Source organism: Thermobia domestica, chromosome 16 (genome assembly GCF_964235325.1).
Source record: "Thermobia domestica chromosome 16, izTheDome1.hap1.1, whole genome shotgun sequence".
NCBI classification, from domain to species: Eukaryota; Metazoa; Arthropoda; class Insecta; order Zygentoma; family Lepismatidae; genus Thermobia; species Thermobia domestica.
This window is the reverse complement of record NC_137469.1, coordinates 135,346,689-135,372,977: the sequence shown is the minus strand read 5'-3', so window position 1 is coordinate 135,372,977 and position 26,289 is coordinate 135,346,689. Positions and strand designations below refer to the sequence as shown.

At 36.8% G+C, this 26,289-nt stretch overlaps 1 protein-coding gene across 2 annotated transcripts in view; it reads left to right on the top strand.

The window, feature by feature from the left end:
• Window positions 1-26,289, top strand: part of LOC145673438 (adenylate cyclase type 10-like) — a 545,310-nt gene that overhangs the window by 324,471 nt on the left and 194,550 nt on the right. For both annotated transcript variants that reach the window (XR_014128769.1, XM_081743142.1), the window contains exons 18-19: window positions 10,905-11,107; window positions 23,855-24,128. Coding sequence is in view for 1 of the 2 variants with exons in the window: in XM_081743142.1 (XP_081599268.1) it covers window positions 10,905-11,107; window positions 23,855-24,128 (477 nt within the window). In the remaining variant the exon portion in view is untranslated. The remainder of the gene's footprint in view (window positions 1-10,904; window positions 11,108-23,854; window positions 24,129-26,289) is intronic.

Genomic DNA, 26,289 nt, shown 5'->3' with positions numbered 1-26,289 from the left:
GCTGTGATTTTGTCTACAACTCTGGTGACACAGTATCGCGTGGACATTTCTATAGCAACTAGTATGTGTTTGAATTTTCCATCTCCGACTGGCACTCGCCCAATTGAATCGTACTGCCAAGCAGTGGCAATGGGTTTAGATGGGTGATGCAGCAATTGGCCCGCTGGTTTAGCTGGTAACTTCTTTAGTTTTTGACAAAGATTGCATGTCTTTATTCTATTGGCTATGTAAGCTTTCATGTTAGGAAAATAGTATTTCCTAAGCGCCGACTGGTATGTCTTGGTGTAACCAAAGTGTGGTGCCATTGGGTTGTTATGAATAGCCTCGAACCATTTGCCTAGTAAAGATTTTGGTACGCAAAGTAAATACAGCAGTCCTAATTGAGGGTGTTTCTGAGTCCTATATAATAATCCATTTTTAAGAGAAAAATATTTCGCCGCACGGAGTGTAGATAATTTGCTAGGTTCTTTATTTTCCAATACAGTAATGATGTCCGAAAATGAAGGGTCCTTCCTTTGTTCATCTGCTAAATTAGGTAACATAATGGACTGGTCGATTTGAAAAGTGTGCTCTAAAGAATGTGAAGCAAAAACTTTAGCGTCTTCTGTGTCGGAGAAGTTATCAACTTCTTGATTCTCGTCCTTTTGTATATCTTGTTTGTCTTCTAAGCGGCTAAAAATGTCTGCAGGATGCTGTTGACTTTTAATGTGCTGTATTTCAAAATTGTAATCTGCCAAAAATATTTTATAACGACTAAATTTTCCGACTTTGTCCGGTTGGGTAGTGAGTGAAGTCAAACATTTAGCGTCTATAAATAATTTAAATTTTGTATTCAGTAAGAAATAACGAAATTTTCGAAGAACATATATGAGTGCATATAGTTCTTTTTGCCATGTGGAGGCCTTTCTCTCAGTTTTAGTAAAACGTCGACTACAATAGGAAACAACACGTTCCTGATTGGTTTTAGTATCATAACAAGCCAATATGCCGCCTGCGGAGGTTGACGAAGCATCTGAATATGCTCGGATTTCCAATGATGGATCAAAATGAAATAAAGATGGAGCTTGTATAATATCCGTTTTAAGTTTTTCAAATAGCTCATCATGCTGTGTTGTCCATTTAAATTTTGAATTTTTGTCTAAAAGAATTTGAAATGGTTCCACCTTTTCTGTGAAATCTTTAATATGTGCCCTCAAATAAGAGCATAGTCCGAGGAAACTCTTCAAGGTGCGTTTAGAGGTTGGTTTCTTAAAATTGCGTATTTTATTGGAAATTTTAGGCGATATTTTAATCTCCTTTCCATTAACTGTGAATCCTAAAACTTCTAATTCCGAGTATAATAGATGGGTCTTGTTCGGGTTTGCTCTAAAATCGTGTTTCCTTAACCTTTTAAAGAGCAATTCCAAGTCTGACAATTGTTGTTTCCAATTTTTGCTTCCTATAACGAGGTCATCCGCAAAGGCTGTTATGCGCGGTGGTAGTCCCTCTAAAAGCATTCGTACAGCTATACTTAGGGCAGCGGCGGACGAAGTGTGTCCCATTACGCAACGTTGAAACTTATATGCCTTCCTAGTATGATTGAGCTCAAAAGTCATGTATTTTTGACTTTTGGGATGCAATAATAGCTGGAAATACGAGGTTTTTATGTCAATTGTGGATATAGAGCTTTTTCCTCTTAAAACGTGTAGAATATCCTCCGTATTTTGAAATGGTATACTTAAGTAGTGTGAGAACGTATTACAAGCTTGGAGGTTGAGAACTAAGCGGAACTCTGAAGTATTTGGCTTCTTCACTATGAGAAGTGGCGAGGAAAAAGAACTGTCACTAGTTTCTTTAATAATATTGGCATCTAAAAGTTGTTTAATTTGTAAGTCAATTTGGGGTCTTACTGCCAATGGAATGGGAGGTGATCTCTGATGAAAAGAGGCTCCTTTATCTATTCTTATTTTATGTACATAGCCACGAAAGTAGCCAATGTCAGTTGGTGTATAAGAAAAGACATCCCTGTATCTAAAAAGTAGATCATGCACAGCTTTCTTTTGCTGACTCGTTAAACTTGGATTGATGTCAAATAGTTTAATATCAAAAAGTGACTTGGTCTCTTCCAGCCTATTCTGAATTTCTTGTTCCGTTCTATAAAATGTTTCGTCATTTTGTTCATCTTTTTGGTAATCACCCTGTAAATCTACTTCTTGAACATTCTCTTCAACATACGCAATTGGGGTGCTCTTTACTAACGTTACCGGTCTACTTGTAGGATTTGATATCAATAAAGTCAAATTATTCTTAGGTACTTTAGTAGGCAACGTTTGTAGTCCGTATTTATCCAGCAAATTTTCTAATGGAGAGATAAAAAAGTATTCATTATTCTTTTGCCGATTCTTGATATTAATTGGTAAAAAGAAATGTGACCTGGCTGGTATGGTAACGTTTCGTGTTGTATAAACATCAGCCGACTTGTGCTGTTTTATTGTATGCATAGCGTTAGCAGATAATTTTTCCTGAGTATCAATTTCAATTGGATACTGCGGAGGCCGTGGTTTCTTGTATACTGACAACATGTTATTCTTTAAGTCAATTTTGGTCTGTAATCGATTTAGAATGTCTTCACCGAATAAAGACAAAAAATCTCCATGCTCTAAAATTCTGAAATAATGAGAAAATGTTGTTGAGCCAATTCTGAATGTAATCAAAGCTATATAGCGTAAATTTACGACAGAATTCTCAATTCCTCGTAGATTAGTGCTAAAAGGAATCAATTTTGTGTTTGGTGGAAGCCAATTTTTAGGCCAAAGACTCAATGAACTGCCAGTGTCTATGATCACAGGATACTTTTCTTTATTAATTGTTACATTAATTAATAATTTATGTTCCTGGTTTAACATTTTAATGTTCTCCCTTCTATCTGATAACGGAGCTACTGCATAAAGTGATGTATTTGTCAATCTTTGTTGTTCACTTTTTTCCTGGTTCTCGGCCCTCAGAACATGTTCTTGAAAGGGTGTGTCCTGGGGCCCCCCTAGGCGTTTCCCTGCTGATTGTTCTTATAACATGTACTGGAAGAATGACCTTTCTTATAGCACGTACCGCATACTGTAACAGTTTCCGGCCTAGGATTACTATTATTATCTTTATTATTATTTTTAGAATTGTTCTTATTTCCATTTCTCTGCCGATTTTGATTTCCGTTATTTGTACTTTTCGACCTATAATTGTTACGGCCACCTCTTCTAAATTGTGAGTTCTTAATGGCATTTTGAGCTACAAGAAGAGATAGTTCAGCCATTTGATTTGCTAATTTAGTAAAATCTAATGAATTGTTTGCACTGGAACTACTAGATGTTCTAGGGGCGGGGGGTTCGGGAGGGGGATTCGGATTAGCAACTTGGGGGGAAGGATTTGGAATTATCTGATTTTGTGATGCACCCTGTAGCTGTGGTGCTGAAGGTGTAGGAAAAACTGAAGCTGGTTGCTGGTATTGATTCCAACTAGGTGTTGGGTTACATATTGGATAGGTCAGTTGTTGATGATGTACAGGGAAGGAAGCGCCAGCGACTGCTGATGAATGTAAACTGCTGACTGGTGTACTCTGATCGCAGAGTGAATAGAATGCCTGTTGTAATTCCACGTAATCACGTTTCTTCATGAGGTCATTTGCTTTCTCGAGGTTGTGTAAATGCGTTTGTAAGGCGTGAACAGTTGTAAATGTTTCTAACGCTATCTTTTGCAAAAAAGTTTTCTTTAAACCTAAGGATAAATAATTTATTTTCTGCTCCTCGGTGGCCTGAGGCAAAACTTGCCTAATGACCCTTAATTTTCTGAGAAAATAAGCATCTACTGGCTCGTTTTCACCTTGTTGGACTTGAAAAATTTCGAATTCCGCTCGATATGCCGGTAATCTTGGTCTACTCAGTGCAACTAATTTGTCTTTTAATTGGTCATAATTAAGCGCGTCTAACTGATTCTGGGCCTTTAACTGTAGGACTAAATCAAGTGCTACATCTTGTAAGTACATAGGTAATAGTTCTTTCTTTTTCTGTTCATTCCACGAATGCAATAATGCAAGATGGTCAAAAAGCATAAAAAATCTATCGGGGTCCTCCGTAACGTGTCCCGAATACTTAGTGAGGTGTGGTATATTAAAAGAAGGGCGCGAATTTTGCTCCATGTTAAAAATGTTTTCTGGAAAAGTGTTTTTACCAGTTCTAGTTTGAGGCATAAACAAAATTCAGTTCACTTAAAAGCACTAACACTTTAAAAAATTCACATACCTTCCACAGAAAAAAAAGTCCACTTCCGGTTAATAAAAATACTGTCCGGTAGGGGAGTATTCAGAGTTTATTCTGAGTCGGTCAAGCCTCTACCATGTAAAACTTTGTGTAAATTCGTCTCATATAAGGAAGAGGTAGAGCAGATAATAAAAAGAGTGTCCGGAATCGACTCCCACTACCAGTTTTATTATAAAAAATATGAGTATTTGTACAAAATACTATACAATTTGGTCTCTATTTAAAAGGGTGAGTAAAAGGTAGTCTTTGACCGAGTGGTCGCAGACAGGATCTCTAACAGAGCCCCGTAGCAGGCTAAGAGGAGTGGAGTTAAGGAACCAATGCTCCGTAGCAAGCAGAGGCAGGTTAAGTTGCCAACAGAGCCCCGTAGCAGGCTAAGCGGCTGAGGTTGGGATTCCCAGACAGAGCCCCGTAGCAGGCTAAGCCAGGAGATAGGATAGGCGTAGTCCCGTGGCAGACTAGAGGCCTGGGGTTAGGTTACTCCAAGAGTCCCGTAGCAGACTAGTGGAGGGTCACCAGAAAACTGGTTTCGAGTTGCCTTCGTCCATCCAATTTATAGGGTCCTTTTGGGTGGCGGTGGCGCTGCTGCTCCGATGTCGTCTTCTGCTCCGTGGGAGGGGCCAGAAGCCGTCGTCTGCATGTGATTACAGGTCCCTCTGGTGGAAGATCCTCTTGCCGAGCCATGTGGTGTTGTTTGTAAACATTGAAGCGTGGAACTGCTTGTTTACGACATCACATAGGATATTACAATATATATAAATGCATGCTTTCTAGGGAAGAGAAGGAGTAGAGATATGGGAAGAAGGTAGCAGGGATGTTCTAAAGATTTAATAAAGCACTAGCTGAACCTGCGCTCTTTACACAGCGCATTATTCATGTATGAGAATGAATCTCCTTGTTATTCCTCACATCTGTACATGTCCCTTTGCAGACACAAGTGAAAGAAGTCTTGGTAAAGATCGGCAAGAGATACCGTAAAGGGGATATTTTTCTCGATTACTTTTTCAATATCTCGTACCGTTTGCAAGATTTGAGCCCACGTCCGGTTGCAGGTTTTAATTCATGTATGATCTGTGTTTTTTTTCTTCTTGCATGTAGTATGTGATAAGCAAATACGTACATAAACTAAGTATCTCTATGGCCTATGGAACCCGGAGGTTCAATGCCGCGTTCACAAAAGCTCTCCACTGACTTCTATCCTCAGCCAATTGCATCCAGTTTCACTTTGCATTCCTATCTCTGCGAGATCCATCTTAATATTGTCCTCCCATCTGCGCCTAAGTCTTCCTACTGGTCGTTTTCCGGCTGGTCTTTCAGTTAAGATTTTGAAAGCGTTCGTTCTTTCTTCCATACTGGCTACATGACCTGCCCACCTGAGCCTCCTAGATTTGATGACCCTAACAATGTTGGATAAACCGTATAAATTATGTAGTTCCTCGTTATGAAGATACCGCCATTCAATATTCCTATTTGTCTTGGGTCCGAATTTTCGTCTCAAAATCTTGTTCTCAAACATTTTCAATATATGTTCTTCGTACGAGTAAGAGAACATATTTCGTAACCATACAGAACAACAGGCATGATTATCGTTTTATACATTTTAAAATAAGCTAATACATTACACATATAATCAATTATAATGCCAGTGATATATGGTGTTCATTGAGCGAAACACTCCAAACAATAAAGATTCAACTTAGACTGTAGAAATGGTTTTTATGCGTTTTTCATTATAATTTGGCCATGAAACAAATACCTGAGAGATATGCAACCCCTATATACAATTATATGGTGTTGGAATGTATGATAGGTAGGATATGATGCTTTAGTTTTTTTTTTTTTTAATGTCAACACTTCCAGTGTACCCGTAAAAATGTGATAAATAAATAATGGCCATGTTTTTTAAATATTGAGTTAGACCTGGACAATCTACGCAAAATTTCCAATCGATCAGTGAAAACGTCATGTTTCTAGAGCCTGTAGTTTCCGAGATCTCACTGTCGAAAGGATTTGCCACAAACATATAAACGTCCACAAACGTATAGTTTAAAAAACTCCAGAGATGGCAGCACAACTCATTTTAATAAGCCTTTGCTTATTAAAATGCAAAGGCTTTGGACAATAATTTAAAAGGATAAACTTTGTGAGAAAGATCTCTTTGAGTAATGTATTTAAAGTACACCTTTTAAAAAGTATTTGTCTTTGTTATAAACGTGAAATCACAAATAACCGTAAAGCAAAGGTTTGAAAGCTAAAGTTACAGGTTGGAGCTCAGTCGCTCTTAATTGCTATTGTAGCATTTTGATAGATAGATATAAACTTTATTGATCATAAACCTCGTAGCATAGATATATCATAGCAGACATTATGGCCTCTAGCCATAATCGTGAGGATGGGTGATGAGATGGAGATGAGGGTGAGGTGCACTCAACGGAGAGGGAAAAGGTTAGTGAGATAAATGCGTGTTATCTTCTGATCATGGGGCTGCTCAGGATCACGATGGAAGACACGATTAGCCCTGTTAGAAGAGATGGATTACTGTGCATATGATGGAAAGATGTAATGCAAATCTGAATGCATGGCAAAGGCTATGCCATGTCTTCATCAGGATGATTGGGTGGCAATGAATAACGATATAGAGTGAAAAGTAGGGAGTGTGGTGGATGGCGGACAGGATTGTGGGGAGCGTAGTCTATATCATGGTGTAGAATATCAAGGAAAAGCGGATGCTTGTGAGCCAATCTGTTCGTGATATAGGAGAATCTAAGTTTTTGTATGTGGTAAAGTATATGCGGAAATGGGAGACGATTAATGCGCAGGGCGTGCCATTCTAAAATCTTGAGCTTACTGTAGAAGATAGAGTGTGTAGCCTATTCCCTAGCTGTGAAACCCCAGGTAAGGACAGGTCGCAGGAATACTTTGTATGTCTTGAGAATCTTAGCTGCTTGTAGTCCCCAGGTTGTGCCAGTGAGCCGCCGGAGGAGATACCGTCTATTGTAAGCTTTAGTGATAAGCTAAGCTAAGTGAGGTCCTCAGGTGAGGTGAGTATCGAACTGACACCGAGATATTTAACGTGTTTGATAGGTTTGATGGAAGTGTCAAGAACAAAGTTTTAGACCGGTTGGATTCCTGTGGACGCGGTATCACATCTTAGGGTCAAGAAAAAATATTGCCTGGGTTTTCACGGAATTTAGGCGTAATTGCCATTTCGAGCACCAGCGAACAAAGATATCAATGGCGGATGTAGTGAGGTGTTTAATTGGTGAATCGTTTTGCCAAGGGCAAGAAAGGCTGTGTCGTCTGCAAATGGAAGATATACATTAGGAGGAAGTGGAGGAAGATCGACAACAAAGAGCAAATATGAAAACGGAGATAGAGGTGAGCCTTGTGGAACCCCGGAATGAATAAAAACAGGATGTGATAAGGAACTGTTTACTGATATATATGTAATGAGACAGAGCAGACAGTTAAAAATGAAGCTCGTGTAACACACTGGTAGCTTAGAGAACAGAAGTTTAGAGAAAAGTGTGAGATGCCATACCTGGTTGAAAGCTTTCTCAAGGTCGAAGAGAATTAGGCAAGAAGGCTGAAGGCAATTGAAATGATTGGTGGTGAGATTAGTGAGCCGTAAGAGTTGGTCGTGGGCACCGATATGAGGACGCAAACCTTCTTGGTAGAGTGGAATGAGACGAATGACAACACCAAAACACCATCTTTCGAGCATATCAGAAGTAACTAGTAATTGCCAGTGAGAATTTGAATTGGATTTTATTGCTTTCAATGAGGAAACGTTTACCTGTATTTGATTTATGGCGAGTAATGAAAACGTAATATATTTTCCTGTAATTGATCACGAAAATAGTTTTGTAAGCTTATAAATTTTCCGACAACAGTTATATGAGTATCAGTTCTGCCATGTCTTGTTCTTATATCTTAGCACATACGAATAATAGATAAGAACAACAGATGGCAGAATTACTACTCATGTAACTGTTGTAGACAAGTTGTAGGTTAATAAAACTATTTTCATAACTGATTACAGAATATATAGTACGTTACTCGTTACTTGGCATAGAGGCCAAATATAGTGAGTTAAGGTTTGCTTATAGCAAACCATAAGATCCAATGTAAATTATTACTGATAATTACTTGTTATTTCTGATAAGCTAGGAAGGCGATGGGTTTGGTGTTTGGACTAGAACTTGTAATAAACTCAACGAAACATAACATCCTACCAAATATTGGTTACAGTTCAATCAAGTCATTGGCAAATTTCAAAGGACACTATACCCAATATTAGTAAACCAGCAAGCACTCTCTTATGATGAGGACAAGGCCAATACCTTTGCCGCACACGTCCAAAATATCTTTACTCCCCTACCTGGCTGGCATACTCCACAACGTTTACTTACAGAAGTCGAACGGTTATCTGATCCTAACTTAGCAGACTTGCAACCACATGATAGTCACGCTCTTGAATTAAATAATGTACTCACAGTATCCATCTAACCGCCAGACATCCAGACTACTCACCTTAAGAAACGATATACAGCACCAGGCTTTGATGGGCTTACCTATACTCTCATTAAAAACGCTCCCCCTGTTGTCTTCACCATCCTAAGCTTTATTTATACAGTTATACTCCGCACTGGTTTTTTCCCCATGACTTGGAAGTATTCAAAAGTATTACTCTTTCTTAAACGTAATAAACCACCTCTGACGTTACTTCTTATCGGCCTATACAACTGACGTCCACGTTCAGCAAAATCTTTGAACGTATATTAGTGCTTCGTCTCTACGATCACTTACAGACTAACGCTCTTCTTTCACTGCATCAAGCTGGGTTTCGCCCAAATTTCAGCATTCTGGACCCCTCGTTAGTCTCGGCACCTCTATACACAATCAATACAACCGTGGTCATCCATCATGTCTGGTTGCATTCGATCTTGAAAAGGTATTTGATAAAGTTTGGCACCAGGGTGTTATATACAAGTTATACTCTTTCCAACTTCCTCTCTCTTACATACGAACTATCCACTCCTTTCTCACAGCCCGACTTGCTTACATATCGATCAATGATGCTCTGTCATTTCCAATTTCTGAATTCTGGCGCTTCTCAAGGATTTCCCTCTCTCTCCTGTTGTATCTGCTATATGTCTCCGACTTACCAACGATTCCTGGCATACAGCTTTTCCAATTCGCTGATGGCACTGCATTTCTCGCTGTCGGATGGACAAATACTGGTATCCAACATCGCCTTCAAGTGGCAATTGACACTTTTGTTGACTGGTGCAACGTTTGGCGTTTGGCAATCAATCCTACATAAACGCAAGCTATCGTCTTCTTACCATCTGGACGTCGATCTCGAGTACACCGAAATCCTCATTCCTTACGACTTCATATTGATAACTTACCAGTCACCATCCATAACACTCTTAAGTATCTAGGCTTTGTGTTCGATTCCAAGCTTACTTAGACACCGCACCTTCTCACTGTCATCGAGAAAGCCAAAAACAGACTCAACTTACTCAAACGACTAGTTGGTACCACGTAGGGTCTACATTTGCATCTCCTCCTAAACACTTACAGAGTTTTCATGCGCCCAGTCTTAACTTATGGTAACACAGCTTGGTTACAAGTTCCTCCTAAGTACTATCAAAAGTCAGCAATACTTGAACGCCATGCATGTCGTTTAGCCTTTCGTATCCAGTTCCCACACCCAACCCGTCTACTCTATGACCGTATTCATTTTCCACCGCTCTTAACCCATCTTGAGGCTCTCCGCTTAAACTACATTAAGAAACGCATCAAAACTGCTCATCCAATATTCCTGAACATTCTCCGCTATGACAGTGACTTTGATACTCCTGTGGTTTATTATCCGACACCGTTACAATATCTGATGACTCTGTATCATTTGAACATCGGCCACGAGAACATCGATCCGGAAGTTTTCGACATTTATCATCCTGGTACAGTTTCACCGCTCATCTATCCATCTTATGCACAGTAAATCACTCACTAACTGGGTTGCCTTTGTCTTCATTAGTTCCTGAGTCGCCCTAGGACCAGAAGCTAACAGCATTCGTCTTACTAATAATACCCATGTGTTGTGGCGTCGTAGCACTTCACCCTCATGACATCTACCACTCTTCCTGTCTTGACTGCCGTCTATTCCTATGATTGAACCCTATGTTTTATAGCTCTTGATGAACCTGAATCACCGCACTGTCTTTTGGCATTCTCTCTTCGTTTCAAGCACCTCAGTTAAAGAACGACTACGACTTGTATGTCAGCCAGACGATCCTCCTCAGCATCTATGGCACATGAAGGTTGCCCTCACTTAATTGATGCCCATCCTCCTGAGTAAACTGATAACATATTAAATAAAGATGACTAAACAACACCTAGACCCTCTCACGATACAATTGATGCTCCTATATCCTTTGACCTCTTCCCGAAGAAAGCGCGCAACCCTTAAACGGGTAAACATAAATAAAATTTAAAAAAGCTTTGGTATTGAATTAATATACAAGTAACACCCTAAAGTGGTAATAATTTTATGTTGTTTTAACATCTCTTTTTTTGCTGTGTACTAACTATATTGTTTTGCAGGGGGTTTGCCGAAGTACGCCTTTTGTCGAGTGTTGAAGTTTAGAACTACTGCTGTTAAGGACAACACTTACAGCATACTTCCAGAAGACCAGAAAGATCAGTTTCATGTACGAGTAGTCGCTATGTTAGAAGAGGCTGATCATACATGCAGTTATTGCACAAGAACTACAGAGCATTATCGCTTAATATATTATGTTTCTGGGGTAAGTAATAGCGATTAAGAATTATAAATTTTTGGTAATATCAATCATAGGTGTTCAATATGTAGACACAACTTTGTGGCTCCTCAACCTGTGCAGCACCTCAATCTATTCTCAGTTTCTCTTGCACAAGCTGAATTATATCTGCTACATATCATAGTAGCATTGCCACACCCTTTCAAACAGCTTTAAATCCCTAATAAACTATGATCTTTAATATCCCTTAAATCATCTTCCCAAGTCCCTTAAATCATCTTCCCAATTGTGACATCAAATTCTAATTTCAAAAGTCTTGTCAAAGTTAATAATTTTACTTTGCTTTACAGAACAAAATATCTTTTAATGAAATATCCCGATACATATAAAATAAAAATCAATCATTGCTCCAATTCCCAAGAAAGACAAAAAAAGAATGATTGTAATAATTATCGAGGTCTTTTGTCAGTATCTCATAAAACCCTCTCAAACATTATGTTAGCAAGATTGAATGCATACAGACAAAATTATTGGAAATTATCAGTACAGATTTAGGTGAAATCGATCAACTAGTGATGAGAAATATATATTATTTGTCAAATACTTCAAAACAAATGGGGATACAATACCATTTCAGAAAGGCCTATGATTTGGTTAGGAGAGAAACATCGTACAACATTCGTACCGAATTTGTTATACTGAAATATCTAGTTATAATAATTATGTGTTTAAATGAATTCAAAAGTAAAATATGAGTGGGAAAATGCTTGTTCATGAGTTGTCGCATTGAAAATAGATTCAAAAAAGGAGATGCGTTTTCGCCATTATTATTCAATTTTGTTCTGGAATAAGCTATAATTAAAGATAGTAACCAAGGCCTAGGGCTGAAGTGCACTCACCAGGTTAAGGATTATGCTTATATGTCAGTCTGATAGTAGATGATATGAAGACAATAGATAGAAATGCAAAGGTTTTATTAAACGCCTACCGAGACATTGGTTTAGAGGTAAATGGGAGTAAAGCTAAATACATTGAAATTTACCATTATCATAATATTGTAAACTATAGATACGTTAAAGTATCAAGTAATGCTTGTGACAAAGAGGACATTTTTATGTGTCTAGGATCAACACTAGCAGACCGAAACCACCTCCACGAAGAAATTAAATGTTAATTGAAAGTAGGAAGCTCGCGCTAATATTAGGTTGAAACTTTTGTCTTTGCGAATTCTGTCGAACGCAGGCTGAAATTATTTGAAAATAAAATCCCATGGCGAACATTCTGACCCAAGAAGAACAGAAATGTACATTGGCTTAAACTTCTTAACGAGAAACTGCATAATTTGTACCGTTCACCGAACAGTGTTGGGGTTCTTAAGTCTAGGAGGGTCAGGTTTTCAGGTTATATAGCCAGAATGGAAGAAAGTAGGAACTTTCAAAATTTTAACGGAAACCCAACAGGAAGAAAGACCATTAAGAAGATGTAGGTCCAAATGGAGGACAATATGAAGATAGATTTCGCAATAATATCAAATAGTTAAATGTAGGAATAGGAGTCAGAACTAGCAATACAAAGTAAAAACTGGACTCAATTGGCTAAAAACAGAAGTCAGTAAGGACCTATCGAAAATTCTGTATTCAATCACGTGTAATAACCTCCGAAACGTTGCCCATATTGTTTCAAACATCTTGAACACAAACACAAACACAAACACACACACACACACACACACACACACACACATACATACATACATACATATATATATATATATATATATATATATATATATATATATATATATATATATATATATATATATATATATATGGGGTGTTTCAGTGAAAAGCCGTGATATTGAAGTGCAATAACGTATTTTGTTGATGACCATAGTGAAGAAATTTACATGGTATGACAAATGAAAGACTAAAGTTTAATGTAACACATGTTCGAAGTGTCCATTCTGACGATTGGACACTTCCTTGACACTGATGCACATGTTATAAAAAAATCTGACTAACTGCTGAAGCACACTGCTCAATGTTTGCTCTTAATTCATTTAAAGATCGGGGCTTAAGCTTGAATACCTTCTACTTGAGGTAACCCCATAAAAACATCACAAGGTTAATGTCTGGGCTACATGGAAGCCACTCTAAGCCTGTTCCAAAAACAATGGATAGCGATTAGAGATCACATGATTGCGGAATTTTATGTGAAGGAAATTAAGAACAGGTTCTGTTATATGCGGTTTAGCTCCATCTTGCTGGAACCATTGCTGTCGAAGTGAACACTTTTACGACGAAGACCAGGATAGAAGTAATGCTCAAGCATTTCCAAATAATTTTCTGATGTGACTAGCCATCAAAGAAGAAAGGTCCAATTATGCCACATTTCGATACAGCACACCAAACCAAAACCTTTTCCGGATGCAGAGATGAGTATCATTTCATGCGGATTTTTGTTGCCCAAAATCTTACATTTTGTTTGTTTACTTCACCTGAGAGATAACAGTAAGCTTCGTATGTACACCTCAAGTTTCCAATAACGTCTGGGCCATCAGCAATTAACGCATTGAACTGATTTGCAAAGTGCAGATGCCTTCTTTTTGCAATATATGTTAAGTTTTGAAGCATCTGCATTTTGTAGGGAAACATTTTGTTGGGAAACAAGTCTTTTCGCAGAATACGCAGAGATTTTTTAGAGAGGCTATTCACAACAGATGGTCACACTACTGCAATACGCTGTTCTGTACGCACATTTGGTCTGGATCATCTTCTTCGAAGTCCTGTAGCATTATCAGTCTTATTAAGCTGATCAAAATAACGCCATATGGACTTGGTGGATGGTGTCCATGCACAATGATTTTCCCGTCGGAATCGTTGTTGAACACCAACAAGGGAGTGTGATTCAATGAACCAAGTCACCAATGACATCTGCTGCAACGCAAGTCTACGATTCGCCATTATTACAAATCCGCCATTATCTAGCTAGACTATGCAACTTGAAACAAAAAATGTAAAACAAAATTCATACCTTGTTTGTTGTGTATTTACATGTATCTATTACTATACTATTATTCAAATAAATTTTGTAGCAGCTAGAAATCATGGCTTTTTGGGTGAAACACCCTATATATATATGCCTCTGTGTGTGTGTGTGTGTGTGTTGTGAGATAATATGACGGGTAAAGGGGAAAAAGGAATGTCCATGTATGTGCTTTATCGGGTACTATGTCTTATCTGTTGGTGACTCTTGGTACTATTTGACTGTATATGCCATGCATGTGTAGGTGTAGAAATGTCCATGTAAAAAGAGGCAAAAGATTTAACTAGCCCTATTATTTTACGTAGTTTTCAATATTAAAACGGCGTTTTCTCTAAAATGCAGTTGTGTGACATTCCTTCTTTTTCCCCCTTACCTTTCATCTGCTCTAATAACATGTGATTGTTTTGTGAATTATCTAACTTCAGCACTACTACAAATGTTATCCAAGCTGCAGTACTAAACTTTCATAAACATATAATGCTTCCTGTAAAATTTCTATAATTTTTATTGAATGAAATTTTGGCACAGCACAGCGAAATTCAATTAAATAACAACTGGAAACTGGTACTGTAAGAGTTTTCTACTTGGATGTAGTTCTTTGTCACGTATTTAGCTTGATTATCAACCACGTTGAACGTAAATCAGTTTTGTTACCAGTTCCTATTTCAGAATATCGGTTTTGTAAGTGAATTGAAGTGAACTGAAACTGTACAATTACCACGGATAAAAAAAATATTCTAAACAGATTTGTGCCTTAATTATTGGCTTCCTATAGTACTAATATTTTTTCCTTTTTACTTTCTTTGGTCTTTTTCGTATTTTATACCTGCATTCATTATGGACTTTTGTACTAATGGTAGTAAGGCAATTTCTGGACAGGACTCTGTTACTAATATTCAGTGCAATGATTGTAAACGAATCTATCGCGCTATCTGTGTTAAACTGAATGAGTAAAATGTCAGGTATTTAAAATCATCTGAGAAAAGTTGGCAATGTAATAAATGTTTGAAATCTCACAAACGTAACATGACTAGTAATACCACATGATATTGATGTTATAACCGTCACCAGGTTATACAGAGCGTTCAAAAAAGTCTCTATCCACCTGAATTGTCACATATTCAAACCAACGAGAAAATTATTTTACTCAAAATATATTATATTTTATGGCATAAAAGCACTATGTACAGGGCGTAGCATATATACACACATTTTCACAGCAAATGTTGGAAATGTCCCCCATGAGCCTGGAATATAAGAAAGGAACTTCACGCAAGGCGATAATATAGCAGTGTTCCAAACCTTCGCATAAAAGTTTATTTCATGTGACTTTGAATGCGACTTTGACTTGCCACGATTCAGGTGTATAGAGACTTTTTGAACGCTCTGTATAAGTAATTTGTATGGATGCTCTATATATTTTGGAAAGAGAAATCATTCTTCAATTTATACTTTATTCTTGCGACGCAAATAATTTATTTTCTTCGATGGGAACTACTAGTAACTGATTTCTTTCCCACGAATTAGAACAAAAGAGTCTTTCATCGTTCACCCATACATATGTATATGTGAAACGTTTTTTCACGGGGAGAAGATTTAAGTGAGTAACAAAGATTTTCTGAACTATATATTGAAACTCGTATTTCGACTACTTGGATATTTCAGTGTTTCTTCCTTACTCATTAATGCTTGAACTTGCAAAGACTACATTCTATAGTTATTTGGAACTAAATTGTTTTCTTCAATCACTTATGGTAAACGACCGCAACGGATTTGGGAAAATCTCTTGATTCTGTACACTAGAAGTTGGATGAAAATGCCAAACAAATGAAAAACAATCAAGAATCATTAAAACACTGTTTGAATACTGTTGACTACTTGGTTAGTCAGAATAAAATTAATTATTATGTAAAGAAATTGACGAACTAAGTGTGAAACTAGATGATTTGGACCAATCATCTAGTGAACGAAAAAACAGGGTGGAAAGTCACGGTATTCTTGAAGCTCAAAAGTAGGATATGTATGATATTGTGACTAAGTTGGTCATGCTTTGGATATGAACATTGTACCTAATATAATCAATTGTTGCCAACGATTGAAGATGAACTCTCAAAAAGAAGCTCCAGGAATAATTTTTAACTTTATTTGAAGGTCTGACAAAGATTTATTCATGGATCGGCCAAAAAGGGCTCTGAATATTCGACATATAGGTTTGAATTATGAATCTCTAATTTATGTGAATCAAATCTTAACTAATTTTAGATAGTCTGTTCCTAATGAAGCATGTAAAATCAGGCGAGAGAAAAATTATGCATTCTTATGGTTGGATTGGTCTAGTAATATTAAATTACGTACAATTGGTGCGGATAGTCATGTTTATGTAATAAAGACTATGAATGATATTAAGAACTTAAGGTAAGATGTTATGATAGAACTGTTAACGGTTACTTTTTGAACATGTAATACTTGCAAATTGCCATGTCATTGAGTAATAAGATTTCAATTTATTACCAAAATATTAGAGGCTTAAATAGCGAAGTTAGTGAATTTAATATTAATGTTGTAGCCTTAGAATTTAATACTATTAGTGTTACTGAAACTTGGCTTCATTCCCATGTGAATAGTTTCGAACTTTTTGATTATAGATATAATGTAATACGTCAAGACAGAATTATTAGAATGGTTTTGTTTTAATTGCTGTCAATAAGTTATTTAAAATTAAAATTTGAAATTGAAGATTGACAATATCGAATTAGTAGATATAAAGGTTTAACTTGAAAATTTAAGTATTACTGTTGTGTATACTGCTTACTTTAAGTGAAATACAAGCATTAATATTTATTTAAAATTTTTAGGCCTTAAAGAAAAAAGCAATAAAAAGCAATAGAATTGTAGAATTTTGTTAATGAGTGATTTTAATATTCCAACTACAATTTGTACAGACATGGATTTGATAAATGCTTGACATATTACACTAGCAATTAATTTCATGTCGATTTTGAATTTAATCACGTAAAATAATATTAAAAATGGCAATGATAGTACATTATATTTATTGTTAACTAACTTCCAGTTTGTCAATGTGGTATGTGAATGTGCTTCTTCATTAGCCAGTCCTGATAAACATCATCCTCCCTTATATTTTAAATTAATAGCGAAGTTCAATACATGTAGAAATTCTAGAAGTTTTGCTTCGGGATATAACATTGTTAAAGCAGATTTTAAGATATTGTATCAATCTTTACTCGATGTTGATTGGAACATTATATATTCATAAGGACACAAATAGTGTTTCGAATTACTTTTATGATGTTTTAAGTAATTCAATTATGAATAATATTCCTAATACATAGAAGTAATAGGAGCAAAACAATCTTATCCTTATTATTTTACATGGCATATAATAAAAGTCATAAAGCAAAAAGAGCCTTATAAGAGGAGGAAATCGTATTCTGTTTCTAATTTATAGAAATTCAAGGAAATTCGTAAGGTGGCTAATAACATAATTAGTAGAGCTTACAAAATGTATATTAGAGATATTGAAACCTTAATCAAAGTCAAATTTATTTCGGATTTTAAAAATTAAAAAAAGTGTGAATTCAGATATTAGATATCTTGATGATAAAGAATATTGTTCACCTGCTGACATTGCTAAAGTTTATGCTTAGTTCTTTTTAGCTTGTTATACATTAAGAATCCAGCTGTTAGTAGTGCATTACCTCATAATAAACTAATTGTTCCTTTTAATTTGCGTATAAAATTTATTACAGAACGTGATTATTTCGATTCTGTTCGCAAGTTGAAGCTTTAAAAGGCAAGCGAACCAAACAACATTCCTCCATTCCTTTCTAAAGGCGTCCAAATTATTACATTTTACCCTTTATTATATATATTGTAAAGATCCCCACATCACAACAAAAGCACATGCAGAACAACACGTGGCATTATTTACAAAGAAGACATGAAGGAGACCGAAAGGAGACGAACCACACGAAAGGATCCGAAGGAGGGCGAGCCACCCGAGGAGGACACAAAAGAGGGACCACGGAGGCAACGAGCACCAGTCGACCAGTGATCACAACCTATCGTAATAACCCTGGATGCTGCTATGAAGCAAAGGGGTTACCCGTACAGTACTTATGATCTTCAAACCTTAGTCATTAAAGAGACTTTGTTATAGGAACTTTTGTAGACACAAAATAATTAATTTTATAATAAATTGGTGAAGGGATAATCTCGGTCCATTATTAGCTCTACCCATAAAACATTTCAATATAATCTTACTCTCTATGCTAGTATTTTCCCGCATTATGGAAAATGAGTAAAGTGATCCCAATAACTAAGTCTAGTAATCCAGATGTAATTTTAAATTATCGTGTTAAATAGTTGTTGAGACACCAGAGAAATTGTTGAGTTACCTGTACTACATTCGAAGAATACACCCCACTACCAGAGAATTTGGATGTCTCTAAAAATGTGCAATCTCACCCGTGTGCATGTGAGGCCAGAACTTTCTGCAGAGGATAAAGTACGTTCTAAGAGCTCATCCAAAGGTTACCAGACGCCTTGTCATGGAACGATGTTGATGTAACATTTGCCAGAGAATTTGAGTACGGAATCAGACGAAACACAGCTCCTTAGCTAAAAGATAATATATTTAAGGATGTCTCCTTGGAACCATTTCATTCCATCAGTCTAGAAACGCTCAGGAGAACGTAGATTAGATTCAGACCTCAAAGGACTGAATCTGCAATCGATGCCCTCAAATTTTTCGACGTCCTCCATAGGAAACATTTTAACACGAACAGACTGAAAGCACCTGTATTTATCCAGTGATCTCATGGATTTTAACAACTTTTTCTTAAAAAACAATAAAGAGGAGACACGATTTTCAGTTCCGGGCTTCGGAAGTTATGTTTTTAATCCTCTACAGAAGAACCACATTTCGTCGGCTACTGCATTGAAGAGATTTATGAAACTTAGGCTAGCAGGCGTCTCGTCTTCTAACATCATGTACTACCTTGATGATTTTAGCATCGTATCAGCATCAAAGTAGACGATATGGTAGAATTGTGCAAGATCTTTTTGAGAGACTGCGTTGGAAACGATTGAAAATATCATCGAAGAATACTATGCTGGATCATGCCTATTTTATTTTAAGACACATGTTGGAATGTTTTATAATATCCGTCTTAGACAAAATGTTGTACAAGGATTACAAACGCCCACGTACAAAGAAGCAAATCAAGTTTCCTAGTTCTAGTTTTAATAACTCCCATTAGTACTAGAACATCCACATCATCCCGATATAGTAATAAATGAGCGTCATGATAGTCATTCAAAAGTAGGTCATAATTCTAATTTTTTTTGGCCACAATTTTAGAAAGGCGAATTTTATAAAATCATATACTAGTCTAATCACTGTCTCTACTAGTCTATACTAGTCAATTGGAAATGCCTATGGGAATACAATAATGTTAATGATCTAGTGAGTAGGCTCTATGATATAATCTACGAGGGCGAGTCAAAAATTATCTACACTCTTGTCATAACTTTTCTTACATTGCGCACTTTGTCTTCTGTCCTCGCATATTTTATTGTTATACTGTTTTGGTAATGCTGTGAAAGTGTGATCTTAATTCTTCCATTTTTCCTTCTTCTGCTGCAGATATATCATGGCTGCTCCATTAGAAGTTTGCACCAAAGAGGAACAACGAGCAGTGATCCGATCGATTCCTCTAGTCGGAGGGTGTCGAAGGTTCAGACATTCATCGCAGACTGTCATCGCAATATGGGAGAAATGTGTTATCACGTAAAACTGTGTTTTTGTGGCTCGAGAAGTTTAAAGTTGTCGAATAAATGTAACGCTTCAAGAGGGAGCAGGGAGGCCATCAACCTCCACTACTGATGACAACATTCAGCAAGCTCGAGAGATGGTTCTGGCGAATAGGCAAATCACTATCGATGAGGTAACATCTGATTTGAACATCAGTCATGGCTCTGCCCATCAAATCATCCGCGACGAGCTCTGTTTTCATAAAGCCTGTGCACCTTGGGTACCAAGAAAGCTTACTGCAGAACACAAGCTCACTCGTGTTAGGATCTGTCAACGCGTACTCACTCGGTTCAACAACGAAGGTAATGTATTTTTAAGCAGAATAGTCACTTTCGCTTGTTTGGGCCACTCAAGGATGCTTTGCGTGGTCGCCGATTTGCCTCAGATTTAGGCGTGCAAAACGCGGTGCAAAAATGGCTTCACGACTAACCGAAAACCTTATATTTGGAAGGAATACGTAAGCTCATTGATCGTTGGGCCAAGTGCAGTGATAAGGAGGGAGATTACGTAGAAAAATTATGTGCATAGTATAACTCTATCTTCAGATGTAAATAAACTGTAGAATGAAAAGTTGATAATTTTTGACTTGGTTCGTATGAGGTATTCGATACTTGCGTCTCTCACTTGAAAAACTCTGCCTCGAAATTTACATGCTGTCTCACTAAGGATATAATTAATAAATTAAAGGTTAAGGCAAATTATTTTAGAAAATCTCAACTAAAAACTAGCGATAGTACCTCCTATTACATGGAATTTGCTCGTTTGAGGAGAGAGGTTAAAAATGACATCAAATTAGCATATGAAACATTCTTACGTAATTCTGATAATATTATTACTAAGAATTCAAGTGAATTATAAAACTTTATTAAAAATCGGAAAAGACATCTACCGTCGAAATTATTAAAGTTTCGGAGTCATAATATCTTTAGTAACGAGAAAATAACCAAATCCTTTTGTGAAGCATTTTAGATCAATGTGTTCCCTCTTCAGAAACGACAATTGATCGCAACATAAATCTGGGAGATAAAAGATATGGTAGCATAGGATCACTAAATATTTGCCAGATAGATTTGAAGGAAATTGAAATTGCTGTTAAGGACCTTAATTGGTTCTGGCGTATTTCCCTCTTACATTGTGAAGGGTTGCGATGATATGTTTAAATATCCAGTATTTATTGCATTCAATTTATCACTAAGAACAAACACTTTCCCAGACTAATGGAAAAAAGTTCTAATTTGTCCAATTCCGAAGTCCAACAAAACTCAAGATATTACCAACTTTCGACCTATAGCAATATTACCTGCTTATGCCAAAGTATTTGAGCATATCTTGTATCGGTGCATCTTTAATCATGTCAAGCCAGTTATCTTAGTTAAACAACATGGTTTTACTCCACAAAGATCCACGATAACAAATCCTGCAATTATTTCGGATTTTGTAGCGAATTCATTAGATGTAGGTAGCCAAGTAGACGTGATTTATATAGACTTTGAAGAAGCTTTTGATAATGTTAATCATAACATATTACTAGAAAAATTAAAGCTTTTTCATTCTTTTCCGTTCTTGATTAAATTTTTCTCGTGATACATATCAAATCGTAAACAATCCGTTCTTTTTAATATACACAAATCCAAAGAATATGTTGCATCCCCAGCAGTCCCTCAGGGTTCAAACTTAGGACCATTGTTATTTCTTTTGTTTATTAATGACTTACCTGACTGCATTCCTGACCATGAAAAATTACTATATGCCGATGATCTAAAAATATGTTAAAATCAATTCTGTTCACGATGACATAAAACTGCTCCAAGGTCTAGATCATATTGGTAACTAGTGGTCTTCCAATCAAAGCAAGCAAGTCCAAAGTCACTAGGAGCAAATCAACTCATCACTTTGATTTTGAAATTAATAAATATGTTGTAAGTAGGCATGATTCAGTTAAGGTTCTTGGTGTTACGTTTGGTGCTAAGTTGACGTTGGACAGTCACATTGTAAATATAACAAGTGAAGCATTCAAGCTATTAGGATTCATAATTAGAACGGATAAGAATTTAAGAATTGTTCAACATTACAGAAGTCCGACTTACTTAAAAAATCGTAAGCAGCTGGAAAGACTACAAGCATAATTTTTGAAATTTCTAACCTACAAAGAAACTCACAATTATCCTACTTACGACAGCTATAATATCATTCTTGAGAACTTTAATCTTCCAACACTAGAACAAAGACGTCATATGATTGATTTATTATTCGGGGGCCGCGGTGGCTCAGTGGTAGAGCGTTCACCTCTGGTGCTTGGGGTCCCGGGTTCGATCCCAGCCCCCGCCAAGTGAACTTTGTGGTGGACAAACACCGCGTGCGTGGGTTTTCTCGGGGTTCTCCCGTTTCATCCCACTTCCTTCATTCCACCATTTCATTCATTACTCATCATCACCGTCTCCTTTAGCCTAACCGGCATAACCGTGGGACGTAAAACTCAAAGATTTCATTTCATTTTTTGATTTATTATTCATGCAGAAAATAACTCAAAATATTTTGGACTGTCCTGATTTAGTTTCTTCATTGAATTTTCATGTTCTTTCATTAAAAAGACGTAAAAACACTGTCCTCTACAACTGTAAAAAAATCAAGAATTATGCATTGGTGCTTAACTCTATTACATTTATGACTTTTGAAAGTAATGACTTTTAGTAATATGTGGTATTCACGCTTTTATTCTATTTTAATTTTTTAAAATGTTACTTATTTTTCTTCCAAGCAACCTTCCATATTATCCTACTATATTCAAAAACCCGTAGAGGAAAAATTCTGGGCCCTGCATACGGAAGAAGCGTCGAACAGCTTCTGTGACTTCAGCATTGCTTTGAAGCGCCTGCCGACGAGAGTCTTCTTCAAAAACTTCCGGAAACAGATGGAAGTCAGTGGGTGCGAGATCAGGATTGTATGGCGGATGGGTAAGGCAACACTGAATTGGCGACACCATCTCCGCACCATTTGTTCGACATAACGTAGAGCTCATAGATTTCCACAAGGCGCTTATGGATTTATGCTCCCGATACGCCACGTGCAATTCAAAGCGGACAACCACTCGCACTTCCTTCTTTGACTACGATGTCGAAACGCGCCTTCTCTCCATAACTACTAAGCTTAGACTGAGACTATTCTCCTCTTTGCGCATGCGCTGCGATCGTACCATCTGCAGGATCGCGACAGAACGATACCCATTTGTGTCTGTTGTGGCGCGCGTACAAGCACTGTCTTGTTTCCCCCCATTGTTTTTCGTTTTCCTGGGGAAAACGAGAGGGAAACTTATTTTCGGACTCTCTTTCGTATCATTGTCGCATATTGTAATGATATTTCTTAATCAAACTATGAATACAGGAAGTTGCTAATTAGATATTTGTATTGTTTTTTTTTTTAAATGTACAACTGGCAGCTAAGTTAAAATAACAAACAAAAATGGCATTCCATAATACCCGAAGATTCTCTACATAAAGTAAAATCTAAGTATATATTCTTCAAGGCTGATTTTAAGAATTTAAAATTTTTGGCTTGTCAGACGGTTATGTTCAAGTCTTATTTTCAGCCTTATTATGAGTGAATTGGATTAAGATGACGGGGCGCTCTGGACAATCATATTCACTCATGGAGCGGTGGACTTGAGAAGGTGGGAACTGCTGATTTAATAAATTTCTTGTTTATTACTGTTACAAAATCATAATTGTTGTGGTGAAGAGGGGCGAGAGGGTGTGATTGTTTCACTTTTCCAGTTTGAGACCTGTGTTCTGTTGAGCATAATTTTATCCCTCCAATATTAGTAACTTGATTTACACACTGACTATGACTATGTATACATATATTGATTGTTGCTGACCAGAAACTTAAACTTGCAGCAGAGACGAGCTTCAGTATTATCAGAAGCTCCTCATCAACTTTTGGAGCGAAGCGATATCATAGGACGGAGGCCTTCCAGGGGAAGAAACAGCCACAGACCGTCTGTCAGTTCAAAAAGTGCTGATCTTGAGTCCGAGTCAGAAAGTGCTGAAAGTATTCAGATCAATTTGGTCCCTCAGGGAATTGTTGCAGAGTATGACTTCAGAAATTGTGACTGCTTTGAGATTATGTCTGTGGTAACTACACAGTTGGTGGATCACGCTCGAGGTGCAGGTATGATTATTTTCATTGTACCCACTAGATTAGATTAGATTAGATTTCATTGTACCCACTATTAGCGTTCTTTTTTTTACTTTAAGGTGACCAGACGTGCCGTTCTTAACGAGATTGTCCCCTTCTTCAGAAAGTTATTCGGTGTCCCTTAAGAAATACAAACGGGACGTTAAGTATCCTTTCTTTTTCTAAGAGTCCCATTTTTGGCTAGTAGTTACATAGTAGAATGGAGAATGGCGGAAACTTCATAACGACGAACTGCAAAATTTATTCCGTTCACCAAAGAATGTTAGGTCACCAAGTCTAGGAGGCTCAGGTGGGCAGGTCATGTAATCAGAATGGAAGAAAGTAGGAACGCTTCTAAAGTTTTAGCTGGAAATCCAATCGGAAAACGGCCATTGGGAAGACCTAAGAGTGGATGGGAATAAAATAATAAGATGGGTCTCGCAGAAATAGGAATACAAAGTAGAAATTAGATCCAGTTCACCAAGAATAGAAATCAGTGGAGAGCATTTGTGAACGGAGCAGTGAACTTCCGGGTTCTGTAGGCTAAAGAGGGAGTTAGTAAGTTAGTTACATAATATAATTTCTAGGTATTCTATTAAATCCGATAGTTGAGTCTTCGTTTGGAAATATTTCGAAAATTTGTAAAATAGTTTCATGTTTTTCAAATAGATTGGTCGCCATTAAACTGTATTTTTCGATATTTGATCATCTTCCCTGAGTAGATAACCAGGGGTGAGGTTAGATTTACATCGAAGTTGCACCACCCGAGCATAACGTAATGTCACGTGGTATTTTCGTGGGGACAAATGTGGAATCAAACGAGCCCTGTGGGGCTTCTAACCCCGTTCGCTCGCAGACTCTCGCTCAGCTATGTATCGTAACGTACGTAAATCACTTTTTTAAAAATCAATAATGTTGTGTGTAAAAAGGGGACTAATTATCACGTGACATTACGTCACGACCGGATAGTTCAACTTTGATGTAAATTTAACTACACCCAGTTAACCAAAGGCATATGAGTAACATAACAATGACTATACGTAGGTAAATTATCAAATTTAGCCAGTCTGCCAAACATGCTCCTTTTTATTCTTATTAATTTTCTAATCTTATCAACCTACTTTTTGAATATTAATATGTGTCAGTAAGTATAGAACTTGTCAGCAACCATGGAGCACAAATACTAGTAAAGTAGGCTAAGTTACAAAGTAAATAATACAATACTAATACACAAACAACACACTAACACAAGTACTAATACAGCAGGAGCGGCTCTTGAGAAAAATCAGATGGATAAAAATTATTATTATTATTATTATTATTATTATTATTATTATTATTATTATTATTAATTACAAAAGTTATAGGAAGAAACCTAACCACCTTCCAGTATTCGCAAGATTTGCGCACCGCAACGTAACGGAAATCCTGCGACAAGAAATTATAAGTGCTAGATCATGTAAATCATGTGTGTTTCTCAATGTAATTAGTATGAGAAAAATGGTGAAAACATTGAACCAAAATTCTTGGAAGTAGCTACGTTTGTGATTAAGGTTTTTAACATTTATTTAACCTTAACGTGACTAGTTTGGATATAATTAAGGAATATACTAACCTACAGATTTCTACAACCTTATGAATTAATATTAAAATGAGAAACCAATATCGCGTCACGTTGTCGAATGGTGGAAATAGAACAAATTTATGAAGTGTTCCAATACATAAAACAAAACAATAATGTACAAGATGAACACCAGGGGCGTACTGGCAATAGTGGAATTGTGGAGCTTTCCACAGGTGCCAGTCCAACACAATTTCAAGGGGCCGGTAGAGCTAAAAGACTTTTGGACAATACAGTATGATCAAATCAAAAGATGTAGGTTATATCTGTAAAACATTTTCAAAATGTGGGCCTCTTGAATAGTCAAAATAATTAATTTCTTAATTTCCAATTCTAAAATCGATTTCTTTCCTCAGGTAATAGGCCTCCACTTTCGAAATACAACAATGTTCTTTATTTTTCACAACGCTCAGGTAAGGGCTGTAATGTAAAAAGAAATTAAAAAAGAGAATCATGTGTCTATACCGATATTTTATCTCGAGTCATTGGAAGGAAGGTAAATGTGGGATGGAAACGATGAAACATTTAGAACAT